This window comes from Cheilinus undulatus, linkage group 10 (assembly GCF_018320785.1).
Source record: "Cheilinus undulatus linkage group 10, ASM1832078v1, whole genome shotgun sequence".
Classification (NCBI taxonomy): Eukaryota; Metazoa; Chordata; class Actinopteri; order Labriformes; family Labridae; genus Cheilinus; species Cheilinus undulatus.
Genome location: NC_054874.1, coordinates 1020768 through 1040025, shown reverse-complemented (window position 1 = coordinate 1040025; position 19258 = coordinate 1020768). Strand labels below are relative to the sequence as shown.

General features: G+C 42.2%; 1 protein-coding gene across 3 annotated transcripts in view; it reads right to left on the bottom strand.

Annotated features, from left to right (window-relative positions):
- The window catches only part of si:zfos-2326c3.2 (misshapen-like kinase 1), a 62769-nt gene extending 43724 nt beyond the window's left edge, over window positions 1-19045 (bottom strand). For 2 of the 3 annotated variants that reach the window (XM_041797310.1, XM_041797311.1), the window contains exons 1-7: window positions 18754-19045; window positions 16428-16493; window positions 6534-6590; window positions 2903-3028; window positions 2644-2754; window positions 830-920; window positions 550-680 (exon numbers count right to left, since the gene is read on the bottom strand). In XM_041797310.1, the coding sequence (XP_041653244.1) occupies window positions 550-680; window positions 830-920; window positions 2644-2754; window positions 2903-3028; window positions 6534-6590; window positions 16428-16493; window positions 18754-18810 (639 nt within the window). In that variant the 5' untranslated portion in view covers window positions 18811-19045. The remainder of the gene's footprint in view (window positions 1-549; window positions 681-829; window positions 921-2643; window positions 2755-2902; window positions 3029-6533; window positions 6591-16427; window positions 16494-18753) is intronic. The other variant, XM_041797312.1, reaches the window with a different exon arrangement.
- Between the last annotated feature and the right edge of the window lie 213 nt (window positions 19046-19258).

Sequence of the window (19258 nt, the reverse complement as noted above, 5' to 3'; positions counted from 1 at the left end):
GGAAAATCGGAGGCCCAGAATTACTGGAAAAGTACATGTAGGGCCCTATGAAATCTGTTTCCGATTCTGTAATAATAATACATTAATAATACATTTTTAAGACCTTTAAAAATCGTGTTTAAGACTTCTTATGAGATTTTAAGAGAATTTTAGACATTTAAGGCCTTATATTCAAATTATAGGATTTTAGACATTTTAAGACTTTTTGAGACCCCGCGGATACCCTGATGTTTGATGCGGATTCCTTTGCTGTTGCCCTGCTGTAATGAAGCTGTTTTTTTTTGTTTGTTTTGGCTTGTACATTTAAAGCAGCTTTCCTATCATGTCCTACTGCTGCTGAATGTGTTTGATTATTTGCTGCTTAGGAACTTTAGTTAATTTTTACCTTCAGACGTAACAGTCAGCATTAGCCTAGCCTTACAGCTGAAGGCTCTGCACAAGCTCTGACTGTTTTAAACTCTGTTGAATACCTCACTTAAACATTCACAAATAAAACCGTGCAGAAGGATTACTCATGAAGAGGTCAAAAACATGCTTATTTGTGTGTACCCTGTAGTCATACGTGGCCTCAGGGTTCTCGTCACAGGCTATGACCTCCGGAGCCATCCAGTAGGGCGTACCAATGAAGGTGTTCCTCCGGCCGATCGTCTTATCCAGCTGTGCCGACACGCCAAAGTCCACTAAAGCAAAACAAAAGTGGGACATTTTTCCTTAACTATCTCTGATTCTTTGGAAGTTTTTATGTGTTTTTGTGATTTATGTGCATGCGAGACTGTGAGACTATTCAGCAGCGTAGCTGGAAGCAGCAGCTCGTGTCGATGCATCATACCCAGTTTGACTTCAGCGTTCTCAGTGAGCAAAACGTTTTGTCCCTTAATGTCTCTGTGAATCACATGATGGGAATGGAGATGGGAAAGACCCTGCAGGGAGACAAACACACACATATTACCACATAGATGCATAGAGTCAGCTGACCACAGCAGAAATGTGAGTCGGCTCCATGCGTGTATTTAAAGAAGACAGACTTATGTTTATTCCACTGAGGTGTGGAAGCTTCTGGTAGCAGGCTGACCTAGTGAAACAGTTTACTGATTAGCACAGTTCCAGAGCATGTTTGGACTCTCGCTTCTTCAAAGGAGGTTAAATAAACAGAGGAAGTGAGTCCTGTTTCAGACAATGGCTTCAGCATGCTGCTCCGACCGTCTGTGGTGAAACAATAAGGAGACAGCGTGGCTGACAGCGGGGACAACACTGGCCACGGTCCAGAGCCGGTTCTCTCTGCAGCTTTTTATAAAAGCTCAAACTGATGTGAGTTTATTTATCGGTTGTGAGTGCAGGTTTATCACCAGAATCACTTCACAGCCCTGGCGGAGCCTCTCTCAGGACCTCCTGATCTCTGAGAGGGATCATACAAACATCTCACAGACGGGTTTTAAGCTCATCCAGTGAGTCAAATATGAACACATAAACAAATTATTTCCTTAGAGTCACAGAGGGAATACATGCAAAGATACGGATCCCTGATGACAAGAGCCAGTTTGACTTTTTCCTTCTCTGTCTTGGGAAAGAAGAAGTAAAGACTCAAACACTCATAATAAACTCATCGACCTCTGGCTGACATCCACGCCACAACTACCTCCTTTAACAGAAAGTAAATAGAATAAGAGAGCTTCAGTGTAGATGTAACATCCCAGAAAAACAAGATAAAGTCCACAGACTCAGAAATCTGCCTCTAAACACAATACATGTGAAGATAAAGCTGCTGTAAACATGAGAAAACACAGAGATATGGGACTGAATTCTAGACTGATGCCCTGTCTGACGTCAGGGTTTGGTGCAGAGCGTTCACAGGAAAAGAGAAGTCTGCAGGAAATCATGAGGGTGCTGCATGGCTGCAGAAATGAAAATGCACTGTGATTTTTTATATTTCTATAGTTCGCGCAAAAAATGCCATGTTGTACACATGGCGTTTTGCAGGCTGATGATCCTTCATGTGTCCTATACAGACTGATAACCAGAGATTAAGATATGAAGATGGCATGCCTTGGGCAAGACACGTTTGAAAATCCCAGTCCTACAGCAGCGGTTCCTGATTTTTTTCCCTCATATTTGTCACTAAGAAAAGAGTAAAAAACAAGTAAAAAAAACACATTGCTGTCAAAAATCAACATCAGTTTTTCTTGCTAAAACTCTAAGAAAATACGTCTGCACATTTTCCTCACTAATAGACCTATTTATAACCTGTGTAATCAGTGTTTTCATTGTTTTTAGTTCTTATTTTCTTACCTGATTTTGACAAGCACAGAGCAGACAGAGCCTAGCACCATCCCTGAGATCTGTGGCACCCACCCTAGGGGGTCCCAGCCCCCAGTGCCCGGAGGAAAGTGTTGCATGCTTTCCCTGCACAAACCTATGGTGGCTGCAGCAGTACAGGTGCAGGCAGATACACCACGGTGCATTTTTAATGTTTCTACCTGATGAATTAGAGACTTTCTACATTTTTCCAACCTTCTTCAGAGCCTGGACCTGAATTGGAATGAGCTTTTATATGATATTCTATATTTAGAAGCCCCTGAATATTACAGAGTAATCATTTCTACTATAGCTGCATGCTGATGGGAGTGTTTTATACGTCAGCCTTACCCTGAGCACCTCCCGGCAAATGTAAGCGATCCAGTCCTCCTTCAGACAGTTCCCTTTGGTCTTCTTCACCAAGTCTGTCACAGAGCCTGCTCCACAGTACTCCATCACTAACTAGAGGAACACAGAAGCACACAGGTACCAGCATAAGCAGGAGTGACTACTGGGATCTTTAAAAAACTTCAATAGAGATTCACCATCTTTAGATTAATTTCAATAGCAAAAAATTAGTTAAAAAAGGACGACAGAGCCGTTTACAGACCCAGAGTTGGTGGTCCTGTCCAGCAGGACCTTTCTTAATAAAAGCTCCATAATAAGTAGCGATATTCCTGTGGTGGGAATAACTCTTCAGCATGTTAATCTCCAGTTTGATCTCCTCTTCTTCCTCCTAAACAAATGAAAGAAAACAACAGAAAAAAAATGTTAGCCTGGCTGAGCTCTAAATCACAAAGCCAATAAAAGTATTCATCCTTTAGCTGTTTTTAAAATCAATCATAGTCAACAAAATTTGGCATTTTGACACAAAAATTACCAAAAAATTTAATGTCAAAGTGAAACAGATTTCAACAAAGTAATGTCAAACAAAAGAAAAATCCTCTCCCAAGCTGTAGTTCTCTCCTTCTCTTCCAGGGCCAGCTCCTGAGAAGCATCCCCACAGCACGATGCTGCTGAGAAGCATCCCCACAGCACGATGCTGCTGAGAAGCATCCCCCCAGCATGATGCTGCTGAGAAGCATGAGAAGCATCCCCACAGCACGATGCTGCTGAGAAGCATCCCCACAGCATGATGCTGCTGAGATGCATGCCCACAGCATGATGCTGCTAAGAAGCATGCCCACAGCATGATGCTGCCACCAGCGTGCTCCACAGTGGGGATGGTGTGTTTGTGGTGATGTCAGTGTTTGCCGTCTTGTCTGATGGTCTCAAAGCTCCATTCTGGTCTCCTCAGACCAAAGAACTGTCTTCCTCTTGACCATGGAGTCTCCCACAGTCCTTCTGGTGAACTCTAGTCCAGATTGAATCTGAGTTTTCTTCAACAGTGTCTTTCTCTTTGCCACTCTCCCATAAAGCTCTGACTGGTGAAGAACCCGGCCAACAGTTGTTGTCTGCAGAGTCTCTCCATCTCAGCTGCTGAAGCTTGGAGCTCCTTCAGAGTAGTCATAGGTGTCTTGGTGTCCTCTCTCACTAGTCTCCTTCTTGCACGCTCACTCAGTTTGTGAGGACGGTCTGATCTAGCCAGATTTACACATGCCTAGATTGAAAGGATCTCTGATAAAAGTATAAACTCTGGACAACCTTTCACCCAGCTCCAGACTCTGCCTGCAGCGTTAGTTAGTGTTTTGTTTTCTTTTGTCCCTGTAACTCCAGGAAACAATGTGTGCCTCCTCTAAAGCAGTCAAACTCTAAATCTGGACTGGGACAGATGTGTTAAAGGAGCGATGGAGGAGCTGTGTGTGGCTGTTAAAACCCCACAGAGGAAACAACGGAGAGCTTCTAGCAGTCAGTGACCTGCTTTAAATCTCACCAGGACGGGAGGGAAGAGAATGACAGGGTAGAGACTGAACTTTCACCTCCATCTGAAACACAAAGCCTCCTACCTCTCCCTCTCCCTGCATGTATATGACCCACAGAGAGTGTGTGTGTTTGTGTGTAAGACAGGGAGAAGGGAGATAATAGCCAAGCATTTCCTGCTTAAGACTTTGTCTGGAACATAGACTCAGACAAAGAGTCCCATCACTACAGAAGAAAAAACATCTAAACTTAGCACAAAAAGTAAGGAGGTCAGTGTTTGGTAGATTATTTCTTTGTTGTAATAATGTTTCTCTGCTATAACTCTCACACTGTTAGAAATCCTGTTTATTTCCCTTTTAAATGGAACCACATTAGTAAGGATCATGCATGTGTGGGATGAGCAGCAGAGCTGAGGATGTGAGCAAGAAAAGCGTTCCAATCCACCATTGACTCTTGTTTTGACACCCTGAGAAGACCGTCTCCTCATCCAGTCAGCTCTTAGGAACCGTAGGCTGTCTTCTACAGATTTACAGTCAAGGTTTGAAGGACGACATGTCCGACGACTCTCTGCCAGACAATCCAGAACAGACCGAACACAGCCATGACTGCCCTCCACCGAGGAAATCTCAAAGCAAAGAGAAATGGAGATGAGATTCTGCAACCAGAGGTAATTCTGTATCTTCACAGGCTGGGCCTGAACTCTCTCCTCCAGGATGACGAGGCTGTTTGGCTCCGCCAGAGAAAATATGGACCGTTTTTCATGGGCACAACCCCGACACTCAGCCAGGCCACCAACAGAACGGTCTGAGCCCCTGATAAACCCAGAGAACGGCCCTCCTCAGCTCTGATTCGTTCATGATATCAGTGTTTGTGTGTTGGATCATTAGCATCGGTGCTAGCATGCTAGCTAACAGTGGCCTCACTGTGGGGCTGAATTTAAAAGATTTTTCATGCTACTTTTTAACTCTTTTCACCACTTTCCATTGCCACCAACAGCCCATTTTTTTCCCATTTTCACCCTTTTTCTGTTATGCTATTTTTCACCTATTTTTGCCATTATTTGCCCATATTTGTAATTTTTAAAACCTTTTTGCAACAACTTTTTGAGACTTCTTCCCTATTTTGGCTGCTGTTATGCTGCTTTTTTCTCATTTTTGCAAGATTTCCACACATATTCTCCACTATTTAAAATTTTCCCCCATTTTTGCCAATCTTATCCCATTTTGCTTGTTTTTGTCCATTTTTTCTGTTATTTGACCATAATTGTATTTCTTCATCAAATTTGAAAACATCTTTTTGCAACTTCTTGCCTATTTTGCCACTTTTTGTCGTTTCCCTGCTAATTCTCTTACATATTTATCACATTTTTGGTTTTTGTTTTTCCTAATTTTGCCACTTTTATCCTGTTTTGCCGCTTTTCACCCATTTTGGCAATTTTTGTTCAATATCTGTACTTATTTTTAATCGTTTTGAAATTTCTTTTTGTAACTCCTTGCCTACTTTGGCCAAATTCTTGCTGCCATTTTATGTTTGGTTTTTTTTTTGCCCATATTCCCCATGCTTTTGTTGATTATTGCCCCCTTTCCCCCCCTTTTTTTGCCAATTTATACACATTTTTGCCTGCACACTCATTTAAGCTGTATTTTTTAAATTGCTTTAAGCCTGTTTTTCCACTTTTTGTCAATTTTTTTGATACTATTGTAACATTTTGCCCTTCTCTACCCATAATTGACACTTTTTTTTTCCCTCATACCTGCAACTGTTTTTGCCCATTTTGCATCTTTACTTCCCTGTTGTCAGCTTTTTTTCTCCTATTTTTTCTCATTTTTTAAGTTCTTCACACATATTTGCCTTTTTTTGTTAATTTTTGCCCCTCTATGCTCAATTATGTCATTTTTTTCTGCTTTTTGCCTATTTTTGCCACTTTTCTTCCCCAAATTACTAATCTCAGTTTCTTCTAGTTCCTCCTCTCTGGTCTGGGGTTTAAACATTGTTAAAGGTCATACTGTACTCCAGTTCATAAATTCATCGTTGTTGTTGCTTTAATCAGAGGGGTTATTATTCAGGTTGAATATAAATATCGTTATCACAGCTTAACTTTAAAATGGACCGTGTTTTTTACCCAGAATGCCCTCAGCTTTTACCCCCGTATGGGTGAACTTGTACTCAGCTCTGCTGCTAGCATGTTCTCACTAGTGTGGCTCCATTTAAAAGAGAAATAAACAGGATTTACTACAGTATCAGAGTTATTGCAGAGAGGGATTGTTAAAACAAAGAATTAATCTACCAAACACTGATTTTGCTACTTTTACTGCTAACTTTAGATGTGTGTAGACAGACAGGATAAATAGAGCTAGAGTAATAAGATGATGAAGGTGTACCTCTGTGACCTCCATGACTTTGATAGCTGCCAGCTGACCCGTCTTAACATGGCGACCCTGGAGGAACACAGGAGAGAAGTTAAAGAATGACCACAACAGCACATCAGCTCCACTGGTCTGATCAGGTTATCCAGTATGGGCCTGTGGGAGAAAGACTCATTAGCAGAGGCTGGTGTCCTCCACAGGGACTTTTCTTACAACTGGACTCCTGAAGAGACCAGATCCTGCTTCTGGTCCAGATTCACCAGGACAAACACACAACTGAGCTGAAACAGACGATGCATTTTGGGACAACAGCTGTAGTGTGCAGTGGATTGCATTATCTGTGTTTCTTGGGACTTGAACATTAGCTGGGTCAGCATTCCAGAAACAGGCTGCTGGCCAGGGATTTCCTTCCTCCCTATTTTAAACTTTCCATTGTCCGACAGACTCTGCTGCTACAGGGAGAGAAGCCCCTGGGTGTGCAGTGGCTCTCATGCATGTCAGCCGTGTTTGAGGTTTGCTGCTATTAGTTTGGTGCTGTAAACATGTACAAACATGTGTAAACACGCGTGACTTCACTGATTGGTTCAGACGAGACCTGCAGCACAGCGACGACACCGATCGTCTGAGACGATAACGCCGGACCACGAAGACATCAGAGCTAACAGCTAACATATGTGGACTTCAATGGATGCTCACTGGGGTTCAGTTTGGTAGAGAAGCGAAAAGAACACAAAGGCTCGTCTCACATTTGACTAAAAACATCCTGATGATTCCCAAGACATCTGGGTAAATATTCTGAGGACTGACCAGACAGAGGAGGAACTTTCTGGAACCCTAACCCTCAACAGTTCCACCCACTTTTCCAGACGTTTCCAACTATGGCCGACTATTTAGAAAAAATGGAGGGAAAAAGCCTCAAAATGGAACATTCCATCTTCAACTTCTGATGATGTCATCCTTTGAAGCCTTTTATGTTTTTTCAAGGATGACATCATCTTCAAAGGATGACATTGTCTTCAATGGTTGACGTCATCTTCAAAGGATGACGTCTTCAAAGGATGACGTCATCTTCAAAGGATGACGTCTTCAAAGGATGACGTCATCTTCAAAGGATGACGTCACCTTCAAAGGATGACGTCACCTTCAAAGGATGACATCGTCTTCAAAGGATGACGTCGTCCTCAAAGGACGATACAGTCTTTAAAGGATGACATCGTCTTCAGAGGATGACATTCCATCCTTGCCTTTTGCACACAGGCCAGTCTAGTCCCCCAGTTCTCATTCCAGTCTAACCAGCACCCTACAGGGTTTGGTAAATGGTACAGTATTTCCTTTAAAAAAGTTGTTCTAAGTTGGTCGAGGTTAGAACAAAACAAGGAAGAAAAGCGGTCAAATCTGGAGAAAAACTAACTCAGCATTTCATCAGAAGAACATCAGACCAATAGTCAGACATGGTGGTGGTAGTGTGATAGTCTGGACCAAGACCTGGACCACTAGAACCATGAATTCTGCTCAAGGTTCAAGGTTCAAGGTTCACTTTATTATCCCTGTGAAGGGCAATTTGTTTTGCAGCCAGCAGTCAAGACAAACTTTCAGATTAATCATAAAAAGGAGCATTGACAACACAATAAATAGAAGCACGAGAGACTGTGTGCAATACAATGCTCTCTAGCAGAAAATCCTGAAGGAGAATGTCCGGCCATCAGTTCATAACCTCAAGCTCAAGACCACTTGGGTTCTGGAGCAGGACCATGATCCCAAATACACCAGCAAGTCCTCCTCTGAATGGACTAAAGACTAAATGAAAGTTCTGGAGTGGTCTAGTCAAAGTCTGGACTTAGATCTGACTGAGATGCTGTGGCGTGACCTTAAACAGGCCGTTCATGCTGGAAAACCCTCCAATGTGGCTGAATGAGAACTATTCTGCAGAGAAGAATGGGACAACATTCCTCCACAGTGATGAGAAAGACTTGGTCTGATATTAAAAGTAGTTTGATGATGTGAAACATTTAAGTGTGACAAATATCGTAGTTCAAGGGTAGCTGTACGTGTTTATCACATCAGCAGCATTTAAAAGTAAAGAGAGCTTCACCTCATCCTCAAACCTCTGACATCCTAACAAATGAAGAAATGACGCTCAGACTGGAGCACAGAGTCGATCAGAGAAACCTGAGGCCCGCTGGGAGCTGCTTTCCTCTTCCTCCTCTATTTTCATCATCTCTCTCCCTCACACTTCCGCTCTTTCTCTCCGTCTCTGTGCCTTTCACCTCTGCCTTCCTCTGGGCTGATCTCTCTCACTTTCCTTTCTTTTATTTTCTCTGACACATTCATAACACCAAGGAACTTTCTCCATATCCAGGATGGATCAGGGTAGTTTTCTCCTGCACAGTTTATCTGCTTGTTAGTTATTAGAGCCGTACAAAAATGAAGAAGCACACATTTATACTGGAGAGACGGTGAGAGCCTCAGATACTGGAACCTGCTGCCAGCTCTGCACGCCGCTCTAACCTCACCCATTACTGGAAAGGGTTTGGTCTGCTGTAGCTGAAGCAGTTATCATCTATCTACATCTGCAAGTTTTTTAGACCCTGGTCAGCATATCAGTCAGCGTGAGACATGAGTAATGTTAAAAAGATAACATGTGGGTCAGGAAAGAGGAAGTGATCCTAAATGCCAGCCCTGTTTGAGGAAGTTGAGAGCTTCACTTGAACTTTGTTAGCACCAGCTGATTTTTACATTCATGATGTCAGCGTGCTGTCACGGTTTAAAGGGCTCTACTTCAATTAATTATTTTAGTTTTTAGTTTTATATGCACTGAAATGTTGCTGTGCAGCTGAATGTCTGCTTTAACCACTGCTGCAGGATTAAAAAGCATAGAGGAAAAAGAAACAGTTCTGCTATGAGGAAATAGTATAGATTTTTAAAAAAATACAGTGTGTTATATGCTAGGGCAGGGTAGATTAAACCAAACTGCAAAAACTGTTGCAATATTCCTTTAATATGACATTTCAGCAGCAGATGTTCTACTCTACACAAAATGTAAACACTAGAGCCCGACCGATATGGGATTTTTGGGACCGATTCTGATACCGACATTGGGGGCTAAAAAAAGCCATGATATATACAGTACCTGAACACAGATGTGGACATGTGAATTAACAGTTGCTTTTATCTTTGTTTTTTTCACAAAGATGCAACTTAGACGATGTTAAACTGCTGTGTAATAGTCTTATACTGTGGCTGTGGACCATGTTACACAGGAAAATGATAAATGGAGAGCCATATTTACATCGCTGCGGCAAATATGCACATAGAATATGTTTACAATGTGTTTCTTGATAACCCTGAGGAAGGCCACAAGCTTAAATGTGCCTGTTTTATAAAGTTGTTCTCTAAAGGTCTACTATTAGTGAAACTTTCTGTCTCCACACTGGTAGAATATGTCACATACAGAGAGACAAACCAATCCTCCCCTCTAATGCAGTCAGCAGGTGGCAGACGCTGCTGCTAACATACCTGAGCATAAAGAGAAGAGAGGACAGTCACCGGTTTTACTGATCACCTGGATGATCTCTTCAGTGGGATTAAAAACAGGCAGTTCTGCTGTAGTTTACTGGAGTCAAACATTCTCTTCTACAGATACGCTTTTAGCTCTGTTATAAATTCAAATGTAGATCAGAAAAGTGCTGATTCAGCAGAGAGAGGGTGACTGAGGTGGAGTTAGACGCTTTAACAGTCACATCTGCAGAAACACATGTCTGCACAGAAACGACACTTAAGGGAGGGGAAGTTATTACTGCAATCAGTGAAACGCCCCGAGAGTGTGTGTGTGTGTGTGTGTGTTTTAGGGAGACAACAACACATTTAACCCACAACTCAACACACACCTCAGTTTATTAGGTCAGGACACTCCTGATGGTTCAGGCCAGCTGAGTGTTTTTTAGTATTCCATTCTTAAACTTTAAAGGTGAATTTGACAGAATCTCCTGCAGAGAAAAACATTCAACAATGCTAAAAACTCCTCTGCCCCTCATCTGCTTTTATTTTGAAAATTATCTGTCAGTATTCTCATTTGACCTCTGAAGAACACCGACCCTATAACCACGACTCATTAATGGAGAAAGTCTGATCAGCTGTTTAATAGGAACCATAAACCATGAAATACTAACATCTGACAACCTTTCTCTGTTTAAGTCAACCCTCTGCAAACTTATTCAACATTTGACAATGTTTTCATCATCCATCAATCCCACACTGAAGGAGCCGTCTGGATCGGTTACTTTCACCCACATGCATTTGATATTTGATATTAAGTTCCTCATCTTATATATTTTCCAACAAACATCAGCAATAACTCCTTCTACATTATAACCAACATAACATTAGATAAAACTAGAGGTTGAAGAATTAAAAAAAAAACATACCTAATAGTGATGATTTAGACTCCTGTTACAAATTGGATATGAATTAGTGCATTGAAGGGAATGATCGTTTTTATGGTATCCTCATATTTAATCAGAAAAATGTACAAAAATGAAGAAAGAGGGAGTTTTTGTAGACTATTCTAAAAAATGGGTCTTGAAGGATTGCATGATATTTAATGCATGACATCTCTGCAGAAATAAAGTTTCAAACCGGTATTTTGACTCAACCTTTAGGGTAAAAATAGATTGCAACTTGTGCACTTTGAAAATTGCAGCAGGCCATAATGTGATTTAATCTTATTTTAGATTAATTGCCCAGCCCTAGTCTTAGACTAGGGGTAACTGACTTCCTGTTTGGATACAGGCCTGCTTTTATTTTCAAAGAAAACGAGTGAAAGAAGTTTGGACCAACCAGGACCGATCCAGAGATCCAGAGAAGGACAACCATCACTGCAGCCCTCCACTGATCTGGACTTTATGGAGGAGTGGAGAGATGAAGACTCTCCTCAGAGAGAAACAGGAAAGCCGAGCGGTCTTTCATGTGTTTATCACCATTCTGCAGCTTCTCTGAGATCACTGTCAGCTGAGAGAGCTTCTCCTTTCCAAATCCTGTCCAATCAGGTTCATTTAGCACAGGTGGACTCCAACCAAGGTGTAGAAACACCTCAGCAAAGACCAGAGACATGAAGGAACCTGAGCTACATTTAAGTATGAAAAATTCAAACTGAGTATCACGCTGCAGGTCTCCAGAGGGAAGGCTACCACATCAGCCATACTAACCTCGTCTCTGTCTTTGAAGTTGGCTCTGTCTTGTTTTACAAGTCCATGTTTGTGTTCTACATAAATGTTTAATAAGAAAAAGACTAAAGAGTGGCATTTTCTCCAGCCTTATGTTGCTGTTTCTACGGTTCCGTGGGGTTACAGTGCTGTTTTTGACAGGAGGTTTTCCAGTTTGGAAACATTTCATCTGTTAATCAATTGAAACTGGAGATAGATATGGCTGTTTTTGTGGAGCTCTGAAGAACTACTGTGAAGATTTAGCTGCTTATAAAACAGTCTGATTCTAGTACAGATGCCTCTTTATGACTAAAAAAGGCAAATAAGAGCATCAGTTATACAACAGACTATTACTGTGTTTAACTTTACTGTACTCACTGAACTGACCTTAGGAAGCCTGGTTCAAACTTCTGCATCAGATCACTGCTGTAGCTGCAGCATGGAGACCTGGTACTACAGCTCCTGATGCTCTGCTTAGACACGAACCAGCATGGACAAGGGCAATAGAAAGTATTCACCCCCTTCAATGTTTTACCACTCTACTGATTTTATGAAAACAGGTTACCCTTTCCACCTCTTACATGTCGCTCTTGCAAAAGTATTTTTCAACATTTTGGCTCTTTGGTTGAGCAGGGCTGAGTAACACTGTTCTAGAATCTGTTCCAAATTGAGGTTTTGGCTTTGACTTCAGAAGCATCCCCACAGCATGATGCTGCTGAGAGGGATGTCACGATTACTCGTTTTCATAACTAATCGTTGTATTAAATTTAACAATTATTTCATTGTTATGTTTCCTAAATACCCTCAATTTCCAGAAAGTGTTATGCAGTGAACAACACTGGTACGTCAGTGCAACTAACAAAAACAAAGTTACACAACAACTGCGTGTCAACACCTCGTTTATCGATTGTTTACACAGCAGATGTGATTTAGTTTTTACTTCCAAATGGGATTATTATCATTTTTCTTGTACTTTTTGGTCACTTTACATTGTTGATATATTATTTTGTTATGAGTATCCAAAGATGGAAATAAATTAAAATTCAAGACCTATAAGGAGTGTGTAGCACCATACTATGTAATAATGTAATAAATCTTCAATTCATTATGTAATAACGCCACACTTTGTAAGCCACTAAGTGGTTAGAGTTAGGGCAAGGTAGTGGGGTATACTCTGGAGCCCACCTCAAGTCCTAGGGTAAAGGTTAGGTGTTTAGTCTGGAGCCCTGAAGGGGGCTTAGGTTTAGGCATGAGTCACTAAGCGGTTAGAGTTAGGGCAAGGTAGTTGGGTAGGGCATTCCTTGGAGCCCACACTAAGTCCTATGGTTAGGGTCATTACATAATGTGGCACTACAGAGTGTTCATGTGATTTTACTTAATCATGGTAGAGTGAAATTAATCAATGCAAAAATAATCGTGATAATCGCAAAATCGCAATTATTTCTCTGACAACTCTCCCATAAAGCTCTGACTGGTGAAGAACCCGGCCAACAGTTGTTGTCTGCAGAGTCTCTCCATCTCAGCTGCTGAAGCTTGGAGCTCCTTCAGAGTAGTCATAGGTGTCTTGGTGTCCTCTCTCACGAGTCTCCTTCTTGCACGCCCACTCAGTTTGTGAGGACGGTCTGATCTAGGCAGATTTACACATGTGACATATTCCTTCGTTTCTTCATGATGGATTCAACTGAACTCTGGGGGATGTTCAGAGACTTAGAGATGTTTCTGTCTCCATCCTCTGACTTAGACTTTTCAATGATCTTTGTTTCTGAGTGTTCCTTTGTCTTCATGGTGTAATGGTAGCCATGAATACAGTTTAAAGTACTGTTTAAATTATATTGACCATGATTGATTGATAAAATCAATAAAGGGGTAAAACATCCTAGGAGGTCGGCACATTTGTGTACAGGAAACCACTGAAAGTGTGTTCTGTTGGAGTCAGTGCTGATAAAGAATAAGTATTGATCGATTATAATGCAGTTATTGGAAAGGAAAAAGGAGTCAGATATCATAGGAGATGAAATGTTCAGTGTCTGGGTGAATAACTGTAATGTAGAAAGCGTTACTGTTGCTTATTATTGCAAAAAAGTGGTGAATAAATCAGGGTGAGTCGATGTTAAATTTTGAATAAAGTCATTCATTCATTCAAACTGTAAAAACAAGAAAACAGATTTTATCAGCAGTACTTCCACCCAATTTCACCATAACGGAAATTCCTTTAAGTCCGCAGTCACAGGGTGAAATTTGTAATTTTCAATTCTTGTGTAAAAGCATCCTCTGTTACGGCAAACCCACGTCTAACTGTCCTGACATCTCTCGCAACATTTCCCCTTTCAGGAAGTCAAACAGCAATCAAGGCCCACTCCCTGTTTCTTATACACTCATGCATTAGAGGACCTCATTCATTCTGTGACCCTATCTTGCTAGCTTCAGCTCTAATCCATGCTTTATCATTGTTCTCTAATCGCTTTCAGTGTTTGAATGTTGGATTTTGTTGACCTCTATTCATGCAGCACTGCATGCACAGACGTAGTTACAGCACCAGTCTGTGGTCTTGCAGCATGATCTGAAGGGCAGAGCCATCTGCACAGACCTAAATAAAATGAAACACCTCCTCAAACCGCAACGCACACTCACACAAACAGATAGAGCGATAGGGAAGTGAGCCCCACCCAGGCCCTTTAAAGATGCAGCTGAAGTTTGACATGTGTGACTGTTTACAGGATATTTCAGCTGAGTGGCAGTTTCACACCAACATCAAATATCTTCAGTAACTTTTACCAGAAGAGATGAGTCAGATTTTGGGTCTGCTTGTATCAAGGTCACTAGTCTGAGCGTCCAGTGAAGTTTATTCAACAGGGAGGCTGAACCCCAGATCTGGTGCATCTACCCTGATATAAAAAACGCCTTCATCAGTGGATCTGGGGGGATGGAGGGTAAACAAACTCACTGACTCACTCATTCTCATCAGCTGTAAAATCATTCAAATCAGCACAAGCTTGATGATGTTTTATGCCCTCAACTTCACCTGGAAGGCACAACCCGCCCTCCAAGCGGCTTCCACTCCTCTGAAGTCAGTCACCATCATAGTGAGTGGGCTTCTCCAGAAAACCATGCTAGCTTTCTGACTGATTGAAACAAACAAGCAAACAAAATCACATTTATTTGGTAGATGCCTTCTAAGATGCTTAGAAACTTATTATCTGGAGTCTGGCTGACTTCAGTGCAGCCAAAGACACGCTAAGGACATGCTAATGTGTTCCCGGCTGCTGATACTGACTTCCTGCCAGGCAGCCCATGGTTGTGGACAACTGCAAGGCCGCTAGGCACAGTTAGCACCTACCTTCCAGGTTACACACATATGCTAGCTACATGCTAGGTAGCCCCTTGGCCCCTGACAGTCATCCACAACCAATGGGCTACCTAGCATGTAGCTAGTATATATGTGCCACCTGGAAGGCAAGCGCTAACTATGCCTAGCTTCCTGTCAGTTATCCACATCCAAAGGGCTGCCTGGCAGGAAGTCAGTATCAGCAGCCTGGAAGACGTTAGCATGTCCTTAGCATGTCTATAGCTGCCTTAGAGTTAGCCGGGCTCTACATGCTAAGTTACTAAGAACCCTAGAAAGCATCTACCAAATAATGAAGCTTCTCTTAATCTGATAGCGAGATTGAACTGGGTTGATTTTGTTTACTTGTTTGTTTTAATTGATGGCATTATTCAGATTTGCTTCAGGTATTATTGGCTAATAGCTAATACTAACAAACTACAAACTTATTCAAAATATAGAAGCTAGCAAGCTAGCTCAGTAGTCTCATGAAGGGGCAAGCTCACTTGTTGAGTCCAAGGTGACTGGTGATTGGATGAGAAGTCCAGCTGATGACTCCACCTGATTGGGAGGCAGTTGGAAGGTGGGAGGGGCCTTCAAGGCAGCAGCTGCCTTCCAGGTGAAGTTGAGGGAAAAACACCACCAAGCCCAACAGAAGCACACACATACACTAAATAAGACCTCTTAGCTAGCTCATGAAGCTTGACTGATGAACCAAGAAGCAGCAATGACATTTTAACCTCAGAATCATCTCTGCATGGCGAGGACGTCTCTCCTCCAGAGTCTCCTCAGATTCGACCACGGCGGTCCAGAATCATCAGTATGCACTGGTGGCAAAAAGCACGAAGTCCTGAGACAGCCAACCAGGGACACAGACGGACGGGGGAGGACAGGGACGTCTCTGATTGGTGAATGATGAACACCAGAGGGTTTGAATGTCAAAGGGTCCAACAGTGGCGTTTCAGAGGAAAGCTAAAATCCCATTATTTTCTCTTCAGTGGGTTTGAACGTGCGCTCAGTGTCATAACCAGGCAGGTAGATTTACAACCGACAACACGAGTGTGAAACTACTGATGAAACCGACACAGCATCACTTCCTGCTCTCGTATGTGTGTGAAAACAAGCTCCAAGCTACAACGGCAGTAGATCGGAAAACATCAGAAATGTGATTATCATTGTCGCGTTTGTGCATCAAATAATAAATACCTATGATCTACCACATCTATTTTTTTATCCTCAGCTGATGAAGACATTTGGTTTCCAGCCGAAAATAAGAATCTGGGGGTGTATTTCCTAGAAACCTAATGATTTAAAACTACAATTTAAACAGAAAGAAAGAGTGCAAACAGGATGTTTCTGACAGACCAGTACCATGGCAGTACTCACCTTGTACACCTGACCGTAGGTTCCATTGCCAACCACCTCCACTAACTCAAAGATCCCTGCAGGGTCCTGAAAAACATCAGTGTCAAAAATAATTAGGGAGACTGATCAGGAGGATCTGTGGCATCAAGCAAGAGAACTCGCTGAAATCAAAAGAAACAGGTGAGCAGAAAACAGCACAGGTGGATAAAAACGCAGAAACAATAAAGGAAATGGTCCTGGACATGTCAGCAAAAACAGCGCATAATTCTCCTCTATCATCCTCATCTTGCTCTCTGTCCCTGCTTTCTTCTCCTCCATCATCCTCATCTTGCTCTCTGTCCCTGCTTTCTTCTCCTCCATCATCCTCATCTTGCTCTCTGTCCCTGCTTTCTTCTCCTCCATCATCCTCATCTTGCTCTCTGTCCCTGCTTTCTTCTCCTCCATCATCCTCATCTTGCTCTCTGTCCCTGCTTTCTTCTTCTCTGTTATCCTCATCTTGCTCTCTGTCCCTGCTTTCTTCTTCTCTGTTATCCTCATCTTGCTCTCTGTCCCTGCTTTCTTGTCCTCTATCATCCTCATCTTGCTCTCTGTCCCTGCTTTCCTCTCCTCTATCATCCTCATCTTGCTCTCTGTCCCTGCTTTCTTCTCCTCTATCATCCTAATCTTGCTCTCTGTCCCTGCTTTCTTCTCCTCCATCATCCTCATCTTGCTCTCTGTCCCTGCTTTCTTCTCCTCTATCATCCTCATCTTGCTCTCTGTCCCTGCTTTCCTCTCCTCTATCATCCTCATCTTGCTCTCTGTCCCTGCTTTCTTCTCCTCTATCATCCTCATCTTGCTCTCTGTCCCTGCTTTCTTCAGGCAGTAGGGTTGAATGATTTTGGAAAAACTCTAGTTGAGTTTTTTGTAATCTATTCTTAACAAACAAGTCTTGAGTGACTGCATGATTTGAAAGGTATAACATAAAGGGTTAACCTAGACTGTATCACTGTAGTCATTTCCCCTTTTCTGTGACTGCTAATCTGTCGTCTTTAGCTCTCTAACTTTCACATCAAGCAGAGTGCATGCAGTGGCTCACTCTGCTCCTCACTTAAATTAATTCAAGAGCACTTTTAGGCCCCGTCCACACGGAAATGAATTCAGGTGTATACATTAAAGTTTTTATGTCGTATCTGCGTTTCATCCACGCAGAAACGGCGTTTCAGGTGACTGTAAACGATACTTTTTTGAAAACGGGTCCAAGAGTGCATAAATCCATAAACAACTACCATTTCATCTCCGTGTGGACGGCTATCTGAATCTTTTTTGAAACGATTACGTCACACATAGTGTGGCTCTCTTATGGCGCCTGCGCGGGTCCGGCCAAAATAATCTTCTTCTCTCTTTTCGTGCATTTCCAGGGCAGCCTTACAGCGCCACTTACAGGTTTGACATATGCACTACATCGTTTTCATTTGTCTCCAGTGGTTCCGTGTTTATGTGCATATTTCCTGAAACGATTCGGTCTTTATAAAAAAACTTTTTCAAAATGAAATGGCAATATATCGTTTTCGTCTCCGTGTGGAGATTGTGTTAGTGGGAGGGGCAGAGGAGGGGCTGACGCTCTTCCTTGACCATACATGACTAAACCTGTTGTTTTGCAACAATCATTGTGATTGCATGATCATGGCAGGGCCAGAAACGATCCCTGAAATCAAATCTCAGAGCTCTGACAGCTAAAATAACACAAAGGCAGACAGAGAAACACGGAGGTATTGGTGATGAGTCTGAGGAGCAGGGAGTGAAGTTACTGAAATCACTGTCATATTAAATGTATGTGTCATAGCTTCACTGTCTGACCAGAATCACTTTAAAATAAATGAGATTCCATTGTATGACTGTCAACATCCTTTACTCTCAAGGGAAAATCCATTTCCTGTTCAGATTTCAAACATGCTCCAGATTTACTAGAATTATGGCAGTGAAGAGTTAAAAACATCAGCAAACTTTGACTAAACCACGAATGAGTGAGTTTAAAAATAAGTAACTCACAGACTAACCACTGATGGGCTTTTTAATGTTAAACTAATGCATGTCAGCTTTTAGGAGGCCAGCCAGAGGAAAACTCTGGATGTGGGTTAAATCTGTAAACTAACACCAAACAGTCCCGGAGCAGACAGAGAGCTCTGTTTTAGTGAACACGGTTAACACCAGACTCACTTTAACGACGTCTTTCTACGTTAACGTAGACTTTCTGCTCACTATAACACCAGGAAATATAAACAACATCTCTGTTCTTATTCTGGCTACAGCCTCCACATCCTCCTGGTCAAACATTTCTCCCCAAACACTCAGAAACAGCCAAACTCACCCTCAAAGCCGCCAGGTCGATGCTGTCCAGACTCCGGGTGGTGTTTTCTCTCGACATGGCTCTCACTAGCTCAGTTTGGTCAGAATCTGTGCTGAAGACATGGACGTTTACATTCTCCTCACTAAAAACTAACGGCTTTTCCTCTTCTCTACTCCATTCTGAAGTTTCGCTCAAAGCGTCAAGCGACTGAGCGCAATGTGGGCTACTTCCGGTTACACCTTTAAAAATAAGAGCATCTGGCAGCAGCGCTCAGCGCGTTTTTGAACCATGAGCGATTTCTGTTTTTCAGAGAGAACTGGTAAAGAAGACATGACAAGGAAAAATAAAAACGAGTAAAACCATGCTTCCTAGTTGAGTTTCTGAACTTCATTTAGCGGGAGTAGAAGTCGGTTTCGTCTTGAATATCACGGACTTTTCACTTCCTTTTCCTCTAAATGTTAACTTGGATGTTTCTTTGACTCTACTCTCGATGCTGCTGCAGGCCAAACCTCTGTCTCCGCTTAAA